We start from the raw sequence: 14,006 nt of genomic DNA, 5'->3' as shown, positions 1-14,006 counted from the left end.
CCGGGTCTGGGACTCAAACCGCGGTCGACTACGTGGGAGTCCAGCGACATAGCCATTACGCTAACTGCTGGTCCCCTGGTGGGGAAGTCTTGAACTATGTTTAGAAATAGTTCCCTCTGGGCCAGCTGTGGCATGGTGGTTAAGGGCGCTGGATTCCCACATGGCCAACCATGGTTCGAGTCCCGGACCTGGCGACTTGCTTTCTCAAATTCCCCCTTCTCTCTCTCTTGCTCACTCCCTCACTCTGTCCCTCTCCGGTTAAATTAAAATAAATCAATAAAATAAAATAATTTTTTAAATTAAATTTTTTTTTAAATCTCCCTCTACTATTACTCTGAACTCCAGGGTAACAAAAGGTATAATTCTCTAGCTAGATATATAAGGTCCTCCCATAATTTTGCCCATGTGATCTTTCTAGTCACCTCCCTGTTCCCCACCCTCACAGCTTTAAACTCAAACTAAAATACTTATAACCAAAATTACTTACAATTTCTAAAACTTCACTGTCACAGTCTTTGATGCCTTTGTGCTTACCTCTTCTTGGAAAATATCCTCCACTAATCTAATTTCTATTCTGTCTTTAAAATTCCGTTTAGATGCCTTCTCTCTTAGGAAACTTTCCTCATAGTCTCCTCATCCAACCCACGTTAATCATCCCTCCTGTGTGTTCCCTATGTATCCTATACATATATATGCTGTCGACTCATCTAACAGCTGAGTGTTTACCAAAAACCTTACATCTTTTGTCTAATTAGCATAACACTCTAAAGATTTAAGTATATGGTATTATACCCATTTTGCAAACTGAGAAACTAAATTCTGGATAAAGCTGCTTGACGTTAAAAACCCAGCCTGCGATAAGGATTTCTTAAAATGGGGTCAGCCATTTTTCCTTAACCACTATGCCATCTGTTGGCCCCAACTTTTTCACTATGTTTAGAACAGTATCATTTCAAGCTCCCAGGTTATTTATGAGGACAGAAAAACTAAATCAATCTCATCTATAGAATAGATATAAAATCCTAAGTAACCATAGTGCGGTGATTAAATGCTATGCTGAGGAGGTCAGATCCCACATGACCAAGCAGGGCTCAAGTCCTGGCCCTGGTGGTCTGAAAACCATGCCGGATGTGAGTACCTATTGCCAGCGCTGTGATGGGATGGAGAATTGCAGGAAAAAGGACTGCAATGTGACTTGGTTTTATTGGGAGTATTCTATCCTTCCTGCTCCCTGTTGTGCACATACACATGTGCTCTGACATAAAAAAGTTTTTAAAAATGTTTGTTGTATTACTCGTATAAATGTAACCATCTCCATTTTCCTATCTTTCCCGTTAGACTTACACATAAGAACAGAAGGACAGGATATATGTTTAATTTTCCATTATATCTATTGTACCTAGTATAACGCCTGGTACACCATGGGTTTAATAAATACCTGCTGATTGGCTGATCTTTTTTTTAAAAGAATTGTTTATTTAATCTTATTTATTATTATTATTATTATTATTTTAATTCACCAGAGAGAGAAGGAAAGTGAGAAAGCAAGCCGCCAGGTATCAGGACTCAAACTGTGGCCCATCACGTGGCATCCAGTGCCTCAGCCACCACACCACCTGCTGGCCCCTTGGTTGATCTTATTAAAGAGTGAACTCTCATTTTTTGGCCCTTAGCAATTCAACACAAAGCTTGAAATACATAATGCACTCGGCAAATATTTACCAAAGTGAATTGGATTAACTAGAAGAAGAAATTGGAATCAGTGAACACGTGAAACTCAATTCTTGGTTCCATCAGTTCACACTTGGTTGGTCCCTGTCCTTCAGGGGAAAGCTGAAAACAACTGAAGTCTGGCAGACTCTTGCCTGCTGAGGTTGCAGGTGCTGTGAGCTCCCACAGCTCTCTCTTTGCCTCCTCTGGCTCAGCCGAACCAGCTTCTGTGCTGCGTTTCTCTCACAGCAACGAGGCCAGTCTATTATCCCCAGCCCCTGCTGATGGCCAAGGACTACAGAAGCCATACACATTACCCACTATATGGGGTCAGCTTGATTACAACAGCAGCTACAATGACTCATTCAATGGATAGAACCAAGGCATAAAGGGTTTGGAAAATTAATTTTCTAGAAAATGTGGAGAATAAAGGCGTAAGTGGTTTCCTCAAGGTCACAACACCGGTACTGAGGAAACCAGGACTAGAAGTCACATCTCACTCCTATTTCATGATTTCTTCTCTTAGTGTCAAAAACAATAGCTGTTTCAGGGAAAGTCTGTTCTAACTCTACCTGGATTCCTCCTAAGGAGCCTGGATACTCAAATAGGTAACATGAGCTCTGATTTTGCACTAGTCTAGACTGCTGCTCTGAATTTCAAAGATATGGTGGAACTGCCTCTGGCCTATGTATGTAATTATCATCCTTTTACAAAATCTTATGATCCATAATTCAAAGATATGGTGGAACTGCCTCTGGCCTACGTATGTAATTGTCATCCTTTTACAAAATCTTATGATCCATTATAACTACCTTTGAACTAAAGCTTGCCTTATTAGCAGACTGTATTTTTGCAAATTTCCTGTAATGGAAAGTCTGGAGTGATGGTCCCTAGGAAGTTACAATGCAGATGTGTGAAAGTGACATGCCAATACGATGGTGCCTCTCCCCTCTCCCCAGTCACACGTCTCTTTCCTTCCATTTCTCCAGCGTATTAGCCGCCCAGAGACAGAACAGAGCCAGGCAAGCTATGGCATAGGGGGCACTTCCAGGGGCTTGGACTTTGGTTTAGGGCAACCATGCAGCTGCTACATCAAGACCAGGCACCTCTCACTGTTACTTGTTCATTCACAAAACGCTCCTTGAACATATAATGTATGCCAGGCCAAAGCAAACTACAGTCTTTGACTCCTAAAAGGCTTACAATCTATTTGAAGGATGTAAATGACTAAAACCATGTTACTGAGGATGACACTGAGGTGTGTTCTAAATATGACACACACACTAGTTATGAAAGATAATATAAGAAGGAATGAAAAATATCTCACTAATAATTTTATAGTATCTCTTAAGATGAATTTGAATTCAGTGGGTTAAATACATATTATTAAAATTAATTCCACCTGTTTCTAGTTACTATTTAATGTGTCTACTAGGAAATTTTAAATTACTTATATGGCTTGCATTATATACCCATTGGGCAGCCTTGGTCTAGAGACATAAGAGCCTGGCATCGTGGGCAAATCATACAGCTTATCCTAGAAGGCAGCGTCAAACAACACAAGGACCAATTCACTGACTCATTTAATGACTGCTGAATAAGAGTCCATGTGTCAAGAACTGTTTCAGGCACTTGGGAAACAGAAACAAAAAGGAGTAAGGCATAAATATCCCTGTTCTCAAGGAGTTCATGGTCTAATAGAAGGGACAAACAGGTGCTTTCACACTTAACCCAACCCTCCCTTCTGCCAGGAACAAAGTGCCATGTTCAGGGCCGTCCTCAACTCTCCAGCCCTCTGGCTCCAGGTATTTCGAGCTACACTCATGCTTGCTCTCATTTTCTGCCCTTCAGGGTCCCTAGTGGTAAGCAGAGGAAGTACGTGTATCTGCTTGATAACACGCAAAAGATGACTTCATTTCAGAAGTCACTATCTCCCCTTGCACATGTGCTGCCACACCCCAGAATCAAAGATATTAAGAATATCTACAACAGGCAGTGTTCACACACACCTCCATCCCCTTCTTGAGACCAGGGTATCATCAAGCAAATATTGTTTAATTCCTAGTAGCTCACAAGTATCATGAAAACATAAAGCATCCTTCAAAAAAAAAGAAAGAAAGAAAGAAAGAAAGAACTATTTTCCAAATATTTAATAAGACATTTCCATGTGCAAAGTGCCATGCAGATTCTATGAAACAAAGAAAATTATCTAAAGCATCGGAATGATACGTCTGTTTTTTCTTTTGTTTTTTTTAGTTTTTTTGCCTTAGGGCATGTGCGCTCCCCAAAAAGACAGACACAGTGAGAGGGGAAGTGAGAAATCGCTCCCCAGAAGGGAGAGCCATGCAGCAATCCCTTCTCCTCCATTTTCCTCCTGAGACCTTGGGCCTGCACATACAGACACCCGGTGTGATTTTTTTAAGCCAACATGTCTAGGACTCAAACCGCGGTCAATCATGTGGAAGTCCAGTAATGCCATACCATCTGCTGGTCCCAAGACCTTGACTTTTAACAAGGAACAAAGTCCATGCCTCTCATCCCAATGCACAAAGTCTATACGAAATTTTATAAACTGTTTGAAAAATCCAGGCCCACCCCAATTAAGACCCTGTTCCCCACCCTCACTGCTTTAAACTCAAACTAAAATACTTATAACCAAAATTACTTACAATTTCTAAAACTTCACTGTCACAGTCTTTGATGCCTTTGTGCTTACCTCTTCTTGGAAAATATCCTCCACTAATCTAATTTCTATTCTGTCTTTAAAATTCCGTTTAGATGCCTTCTCTCTTAGGAAACTTTCCTCATAGTCTCCTCATCCAACCCACGTTAATCATCCCTCCTGTGTGTTCCCTGTGTATCCTATACATATATATGCCGTCGACTCATCTAACAGCTGAGTGTTTACCAAAAACCTTACATCTTTTGTCTAATTAGCATAACACTCTAAAGATTTAAGTATATGGTATTATACCCATTTTGCAAACTGAGAAACTAAATTCTGGATAAAGCTGCTTGACGTTAAAAACCCAGCCTGCGATAAGGATTTCTTAAAATGGGGTCAGCCATTTTTCCTTAACCACTATGCCATCTGTTGGCCCCAACTTTTTCACTATGTTTAGAACAGTATCATTTCAAGCTCCCAGGTTATTTATGAGGACAGAAAAACTAAATCAATCTCATCTATAGAATAGATATAAAATCCTAAGTAACCATAGTGCGGTGATTAAATGCTATGCTGAGGAGGTCAGATCCCACATGACCAAGCAGGGCTCAAGTCCTGGCCCTGGTGGTCTGAAAACCATGCCGGATGTGAGTACCTATTGCCAGCGCTGTGATGGGATGGAGAATTGCAGGAAAAAGGACTGCAATGTGACTTGGTTTTATTGGGAGTATTCTATCCTTCCTGCTCCCTGTTGTGCACATACACATGTGCTCTGACATAAAAAAGTTTTTAAAAATGTTTGTTGTATTACTCGTATAAATGTAACCATCTCCATTTTTCCTATCTTTCCCGTTAGACTTAAACATAAGAACAGAAGGACAGGATATATGTTTAATTTTCCATTATATCTATTGTACCTAGTATAACGCCTGGTACACCATGGGTTTAATAAATACCTGCTGATTGGCTGATCTTTTTTTTTAAAGAATTGTTTATTTAATCTTATTTATTATTATTATTATTATTATTTTAATTCACCAGAGAGAGAAGGAAAGTGAGAAAGCAAGCCGCCAGGTATCAGGACTCAAACTGTGGCCCATCACGTGGCATCCAGTGCCTCAGCCACCACACCACCTGCTGGCCCCTTGGTTGATCTTATTAAAGAGTGAACTCTCATTTTTTGGCCCTTAGCAATTCAACACAAAGCTTGAAATACATAATGCACTCGGCAAATATTTACCAAAGTGAATTGGATTAACTAGAAGAAGAAATTGGAATCAGTGAACACGTGAAACTCAATTCTTGGTTCCATCAGTTCACACTTGGTTGGTCCCTGTCCTTCAGGGGAAAGCTGAAAACAACTGAAGTCTGGCAGACTGTTGCCTGCTGAGGTTGCAGGTGCTGTGAGCTCCCACAGCTCTCTCTTTGCCTCCTCTGGCTCAGCCGAACCAGCTTCTGTGCTGCGTTTCTCTCACAGCAACGAGGCCAGTCTATTATCCCCAGCCCCTGCTGATGGCCAAGGACTACAGAAGCCATACACATTACCCACTATATGGGGTCAGCTTGATTACAACAGCAGCTACAATGACTCATTCAATGGATAGAACCAAGGCATAAAGGGTTTGGAAAATTAATTTTCTAGAAAATGTGGAGAATAAAGGCGTAAGTGGTTTCCTCAAGGTCACAACACCGGTACTGAGGAAACCAGGACTAGAAGTCACATCTCACTCCTATTTCATGATTTCTTCTCTTAGTGTCAAAAACAATAGCTGTTTCAGGGAAAGTCTGTTCTAACTCTACCTGGATTCCTCCTAAGGAGCCTGGATACTCAAATAGGTAACATGAGCTCTGATTTTGCACTAGTCTAGACTGCTGCTCTGAATTTCAAAGATATGGTGGAACTGCCTCTGGCCTACGTATGTAATTGTCATCCTTTTACAAAATCTTATGATCCATTATGAACTACCTTTGAACTAAAGCTTGCCTTATTAGCAGACTGTATTTTTGCAAATTTCCTGTAATGGAAAGTCTGGAGTGATGGTCCCTAGGAAGTTACAATGCAGATGTGTGAAAGTGACATGCCAATACGATGGTGCCTCTCCCCTCTCCCCAGTCACACGTCTCTTTCCTTCCATTTCTCCAGCGTATTAGCCGCCCAGAGACAGAACAGAGCCAGGCAAGCTATGGCATAGGGGGCACTTCCAGGGGCTTGGACTTTGGTTTAGGGCAACCATGCAGCTGCTACATCAAGACCAGGCACCTCTCACTGTTACTTGTTCATTCACAAAACGCTCCTTGAACATATAATGTATGCCAGGCCAAAGCAAACTACAGTCTTTGACTCCTAAAAGGCTTACAATCTATTTGAAGGATGTAAATGACTAAAACCATGTTACTGAGGATGACACTGAGGTGTGTTCTAAATATGACACACACACTAGTTATGAAAGATAATATAAGAAGGAATGAAAAATATCTCACTAATAATTTTATAGTATCTCTTAAGATGAATTTGAATTCAGTGGGTTAAATACATATTATTAAAATTAATTCCACCTGTTTCTAGTTACTATTTAATGTGTCTACTAGGAAATTTTAAATTACTTATATGGCTTGCATTATATACCCATTGGGCAGCCTTGGTCTAGAGACATAAGAGCCTGGCATCGTGGGCAAATCATACAGCTTATCCTAGAAGGCAGCGTCAAACAACACAAGGACCAATTCACTGACTCATTTAATGACTGCTGAATAAGAGTCCATGTGTCAAGAACTGTTTCAGGCACTTGGGAAACAGAAACAAAAAGGAGTAAGGCATAAATATCCCTGTTCTCAAGGAGTTCATGGTCTAATAGAAGGGACAAACAGGTGCTTTCACACTTAACCCAACCCTCTCTTCTGCCAGGAACAAAGTGCCATGTTCAGGGCCGTCCTCAACTCTCCAGCCCTCTGGCTCCAGGTATTTCGAGCTACACTCACACTTGCTCTCATTTTCTGCCCTTCAGGGTCCCTAGTGGTAAGCAGAGGAAGTACGTGTATCTGCTTGATAACACGCAAAAGATGACTTCATTTCAGAAGTCACTATCTCCCCTTGCACATGTGCTGCCACACCCCAGAATCAAAGATATTAAGAATATCTACAACAGGCAGTGTTCACACACACCTCCATCCCCTTCTTGAGACCAGGGTATCATCAAGCAAATATTGTTTAATTCCTAGTAGCTCACAAGTATCATGAAAACATAAAGCATCCTTCAAAAAAAAAAAGAAAGAAAGAAAGAAAGAAAGAACTATTTTCCAAATATTTAATAAGACATTTCCATGTGCAAAGTGCCATGCAGATTCTATGAAACAAAGAAAATTATCTAAAGCATCGGAATGATACGTCTGTTTATCAATTACTTGAATTACTAACATAAAGACCCCTATTTTTTTTTTTTAGTTTTTTTGCCTTAGGGCATGTGCGCTCCCCAAAAAGACAGACACAGTGAGAGGGGAAGTGAGAAATCGCTCCCCAGAAGTGAGAGGGGAAGTGAGAAATCACCCCCCAGAAAGGAGAGCCATGCAGCAATCCCTTCTCCTCCATTTTCCTCCTGAGACCTTGGGCCTGCGCATACAGACACCCGGTGTGATTTTTTTAAGCCAACATGTCTAGGACTCAAACCGCGGTCAATCATGTGGAAGTCCAGTAATGCCATACCATCTGCTGGTCCCAAGACCTTGACTTTTAACAAGGAATGTAACTGCTATACCATCTGCTGGTCCCAAGACCTCGACTTTTAACAAGGGACAAAGTCCATGCCTCTCATCCCAATGCACAAAGTCTATATGAAATTTTATAAACTGTTTGAAAAATCCAGGCCCACCCCAATTAAGAACCTCTGTTTTAAAGAACAGTTTATCTTGAGCCTATTCTGATCAATATTTAGAATCCACTACCATCCCTTACGTTCTTGCATCAACTAGTATGAGTGAGCAGAGAAAGAAGCGTTAAGCTGGTCAGACTTATCCAGAAGTACAATGACTATGCTAATATCAACTTGTATCAACAACTTACCGTGAACACAGCCCAGGAAAGGGCAGAATGGCCTCCTCCATGCAGAAGAAGCAGGACTGGACCCTCTGAACCACTCTTGTACACTCGAAAAGTGTAAGAATAGTTAAAGATCACACATCCAAGCTTTTGCTCACTGCAGTTTTTGATTACCCAGTCATAATAACACTGACTTGAAAACCTAGGTAGCACAAAGCTACACGCAAAACTGCAGGCTTCCAAACTTCAGAGAAACTAAAACAGCCATTTCTGAGAGTTATTGATCCTCCACATTTTTGAAGCATGGAGCTAGTGTAGTTAATTTTTTTCAGTGAAAAAAAAAAATTACTCCCTTTTCTCTAAAGATGACATAGTCCCTGGTTTCTAGACACTGAATCAGTCCAGCACACTTGACTCATAAAGGGCTTCCCAAGGCCCTTGAGGGATATATTAGTTTCAGGACTCTAATTCTTAATCTCTTCCCCATTCATTTGGCAGTTATAGCCAAGAAAGATACTGGTATGAACGTAAGAGTTTATTGCCATATTGAACATAGAACAGGCAAGGAATAAAATGAAAAGAACAGCAGGGATAAAGAACGGTTCAGAAACTCCACAAGTCTCTTTACAGCTCACTGAAGAAGCAGCCATTTTGCAAAGGATATATCCTTGCCAGTTTCATTCTCCACCTCGACATCTTCCATGGACTCAAAGTACTGACTCCAAGAAACAGGAGAAAAGTCCCGTTTTCTTCCAGGGCTAAGGGGAAAAAAAAGAGAGAGATTTCAGTAAAAAATAATTATACATGAAACGATAAAATTTTGGTCAATAACTGCTAAGTATAAGTCTAAAATGAAAATAAATAGCAAGGGTATTTTCTCATAAAAATACAGAGTTCACCACAAAGCATCACATTAAGAATGTGTTTAAGAGGTTCAAATACAGAGATTTAAAAGTAAAAAATTTGGGGGAGTAGCAGATGGCATAATGGTTACATTGCTCCCATGGACTTGACCCTCCATTCAAGTCCTGGATCCAGCAGCTTAAAACTCACAACAGGTGGGGAACCAGCAGTTAGCGTAATGGCAATGTTGCTGGATTACCACGTAGTCGACCGCAGTTCGTGTCCCGGACCCAGTGGCTTAAAACTCACGCCGGGCGCATGTGCGTGCATGCCCAAGATCCCGAGAGGAGAATGGAGGAGAAGGGACAGCAATATGGCCATCCCTCTGGGGAGCGAGTTCTCGCTTTCTGTCTCTCTGTCTCTCGGGCGAACACATGCACCCTACAGCAAAAATCTCTCTCTCAAAAAAAAAAAAAAAACTCACAAAAGGGGCATGTGCATGGGGGCCCAAAATCCCAAGAGGAGAATGTAGGAGAAGGGACAGCAATATGGCCATCCCTCTGGGGAGTGAGTTCTCGTTTTCTGTCTCTCTGTCTCTCGGGAGAACACATGCACCCTACAGCAAAAATCTCTCTCTCAAAAAAAAAAAAAAAAAAGGGGGGGGGGGATCAGCAGTTTGCGTAAATGGCTATTCGCTGGACTCCCATGTAGTCGATTGCAGTTCAAGTCCCGGATCCGGTGGTTTAAACTCACATCGGGCGCATGTGTGTGCATGCCCAAGATCCCGAGAGGAGAATGAAGGAGAAGGGATTGTGGTGTGGCCATCCACCCCCCCGAGGGGTGATTTCTCACTTTCTGTCTCTCTGTCTCTGTCTTTCTGATGAGTGCACACACCCTATAGCAAAAACCTCTCCAAAAAAGGTAAAAATTGTAGGGTTTCAGAAAACTAATTCATCAGCATATTTTGATCACAAAAAAATTATATATATATACACACACACCACAAAACCTGTTAGTTTGCTCCTTGCTCTTGGCTGTAGACTCATTCCTATTTTCCCAACCTATTTTAATATTGTTGCTATTATAATCATGCTTGGTCACTACTTCTTTGCACCTTTAACTTGATGCTTTCTCTAGGCAGATATTGTAGGAACTAAATTAGAAGACACATGGCTGCTGTCTACTGCAGAGCTGATTGCTTGCTTGATATTGGGGGGGCAGGCCTGCACCTTCGGTCACAGAAGCATTCTGTGCTGATTGTTGGGTAAGAGTATGGGAGAAACTGAGACTGAGTAAACTGAGTTAACTATAATGCTGAAAAGAATTACAATGGAACAGTTGAGTCATTAAGGATGTATTCTTTCACAGTGAAACTTTTTATGAATGTTTACTCTGTTCCAAGTAGTTCTTAGAATCTGCAACAATGAAATCACTTGGAGAACTTCAAAAAAAATTGTGATGCTTGAGTGCTTGGGTTTTACCCCTAGAATTGACTTAACTGTTAGACACTGAGAATTTGTAAAGTTCCTTGAGTTGAGAAAGACGTGCTAAGAATACGAAGGTAGAGTACATGATTTGGAATGAGAGAGAAGTCAAATTCCTTAGCAGTTATTCCCACCATTTTCCTACAATTGCCTACAAACTCCTATCTAACAATTACTGTAGGGACTTGGTCAAATTGTTCACTCTTTTTAGCCTTAGTCTAAGTAAAATAACATGTCTTTTAAAAAATCTGCCATTTGATAACTGCTCAATAAATAGATAATCCTATCTACCTATAGAAATGTGCTCCTGTGGAAGTGAATTTCAACTGTAGCCTGGACCTGTTTTTGTTTTTCTGGTTGCACACGAATTCCTATGGGAAAACAAAAAACAGAATTTCTAATTCTACTTACTCATCGGTCACTTGCAAATCCACCTATGCATATACTAATTTAACAACCATAACATGGCAAGACAAACATGGATTCTACAGATCCAGGCATGAATTTTTGTTATCTAAAACTAGGATGTCACCATAGTAACAGGACCTAACATTTACTGTGCACAACAGTGAGTCACTTTGTCAAATATTAGGTAGTCGGAAAAGTCATGACATATTTTTCCATGTTTTTCTATGCAAAAATGTTAGGACCAGCAGACGGTGTAATGGTTAAATCGCTGGACTCCCACCAAGTCAACCATGGTTCGAGTCCTGGACCTAGCACCTTAAAACTCACGCTGGGTGCATGTACATGTGTGCCCAAAATTCCAAGAGGTGACTGGAGAAGAGGGGATTGCAGCATGGCTATCCTCCTGGGGGTGATTTCTCACTTTCTGTCTCTCTGGTGAGCACACGCACCTTATAGCAAAAAAAAAAAAAAAGTGTCATGACTTTTTCAACAAACCAATACTTGACAGGCAAGATTCCACTTAACTTTCACAATACTTTTCAGTTACTTTTATCCCCACTTCACAGATTAAAAAACAGATTTAGATATCAAGTAACTTATCCAAGGTTGCTCAACTACTAAGTGGCAGTGACAAGATTCAAACCCAGTTCTATCATGCTCCAAAGCTTCTACTCTTTAATCCAATGCTATATTACTCTCAGATGCCTTTTTCTCTCATTCTCAATTTACGTTTCTGAAAGTAGCCCCCCACCCCCTAGAGAATGGCCATTCTGCAATCACTTCTCCTCCAGGTCTTCTTCCTTTTGGGATTTTGGGCATGCATACACACATGCCCAGTGTATTTCTCGAGCCACCAGGTCCAGGACTTACATGGTATAGTCAGTCATGTGGGATCTAGCCTTCTTAATCACTATGTCATGGGTTGGCACATATTAATTTCAGTTTCACCCACATTTTTTAAAGTCCCCTCCCGATTTAGAACTAACAGTCATACAAACCCCCTCCCCAAACTGACCTGAATGCCATGATAATCTAGACTAAGAGACAAATTTCACTGTTGGTCTCATAGCCTAGCGGTTAAAGAGAGCTAGATCCTACATCATCGACCATGATTTAAGCCCTGGCCTTTGGCAGCTTGAAAAATATGCCGTGTGTGTGTGCGTGCACGTTCCAAAACCTGACAGGATGGAAGAATGGAGGAGAGAGGACTGTGTGCCCAACTCAGGGGCGCTTTCTCCCTCCCTTTCTATCTCTCTCTGACTCTCTCTGGCAGGTGCATATATCCTTTGGCGATTTTTCTTTTTAAAGGACATATTTCAAAGGCAAACAGTAAATCTCTTTAGGGAAATTATTTCAGAGCCTCCTTCCAGTCACAACTTGCTTACATAGCAGCTAATTTAACTCCAATTCCATTCAAGAGACATTTGAGGATGTCCCATAGGGCTGGCTCTGGTACACTTCCCTGGGCACTAGGGAAATCAGGAGACTGGACGTTCCCACTGATTAAGCTTGCCCATGCCCTCATGGAGCTCACACACAAGGGAGAAACAGGCAAATAATGACTGTCCACTACAGCTAGGACAGAAATAAGTCTGGAGAGTTCACAGAGGGGGCATCCGATCTTGTTTGGAGAACATGTGGAGATGAGATCAGATCAGGGAAAGATTCAAAGATGATATCTGGTATAAGACGTTGTTAAATCAAATGCTATAAAAATCCAAAGTACTGGGACCAGCAGATGACGTAATGGTTACGTCACTGGACTCCTACAGGGTCAACTGCAGTTTGAGTCCCGGACCTGGCAGCTTAAAACTCACACCAGGTGTGAGTGCATGCATGCCCAAGATCCAGAGAAGAGACTGTAGAAGGGACTGTGGCATGGCCATCCCTTCTGGGGAGTGATTTCTCTCTTTCTGTCTCTATTGCTGTCTCTCCAGCATGTATACATGTCCTATAGCCAATATCTTTCTAAAAATAAAACAAACAGACAAAAAATTTGAAGTACTATGAACCAGCAGATGGTATAACATCGCTGGACTCCCACATGGCCAACCAAAGTTCGAGCTCCGGACTCGGCAGCTTGAAATTCATGCCAGGCATGTGTGTGTGTGTGTGTGTGTGTGTGTGTATGTGCATGCCCAAAATCCCAAGAGGAGAATAGAGGAGAAGGAATCGCAGCATGGCCATCCCCTCGGGAGGTGATTTCTCACTTTCTCTCTGTGTCTCTATGGTGAGCTCACACACTTTACAGCAAAAAAATCTCTCTAAAAAAAAAAAAAAAAGGCCTGTCCTTATTAAGCATTGACCTGGCTAGGGAAGAAGCAAAAAGTACAAATGTTTTATTTAACTAGTAGTAAAAGTACAATCCATGTGCATCTGAGGTGGACCTAGCCCTGCCCCTTTAACTGAAAAAGCCTCTGCCCCAAACCCCTCTTTCTGGCCCAACACCCAGTGAACTGCTAGTGCAGATTGCTGGATGAAGATCAGGGAAACGGAAGAGCAGAGAAATTGCAGGACACCTCTCCCACACACCTCTAACACTCAGAATTAACTCCAAGAAGGTAGGAAGTAACATAGAAATATGGGGAGAAATATGGGAAGTCAAGAAAATAATCTCTCCCCCAAGGGGAAAGAACAGCCCTTCATCATCCACAGATAGTACAATGGAAATGGTGGAAGTGTCAGATAAAGAATTTAGGATATTCATAGTGACAAAACTAACAGAGATGCAAGAGAAGAGACCACAAACTCAAAAAAATGCAGAAGAAAAGAGACAATGAGTTCCAGGAGGTGAGGAAGTTCTTCCACAATCTGAAAGAGAAAATACACACCATAAGAAGAATCAAATGGAACTGTTAAAGAT

General features: G+C 41.4%; 1 protein-coding gene across 1 annotated transcript in view; it reads right to left on the bottom strand.

The window, feature by feature from the left end:
• PPME1 (protein phosphatase methylesterase 1) overlaps positions 1 to 14,006 on the bottom strand; it is a 74,341-nt gene that overhangs the window by 33,329 nt on the left and 27,006 nt on the right. Inside the window, exons 2-3 of the mRNA XM_006140983.3 lie at positions 9,073 to 9,166; positions 8,433 to 8,525 (exon numbers count right to left, since the gene is read on the bottom strand). Of these exons, the coding sequence (XP_006141045.1) occupies positions 8,433 to 8,525; positions 9,073 to 9,166 (187 nt within the window). The remainder of the gene's footprint in view (positions 1 to 8,432; positions 8,526 to 9,072; positions 9,167 to 14,006) is intronic.

This window comes from Tupaia chinensis, unplaced genomic scaffold (assembly GCF_000334495.1).
Source record: "Tupaia chinensis unplaced genomic scaffold, TupChi_1.0 Scaffold000047_1, whole genome shotgun sequence".
Taxonomy (NCBI): domain Eukaryota; kingdom Metazoa; phylum Chordata; class Mammalia; order Scandentia; family Tupaiidae; genus Tupaia; species Tupaia belangeri.
Note: the sequence above shows the minus strand (reverse complement) of the source record. Positions and strands in the feature narration are given on the sequence as shown.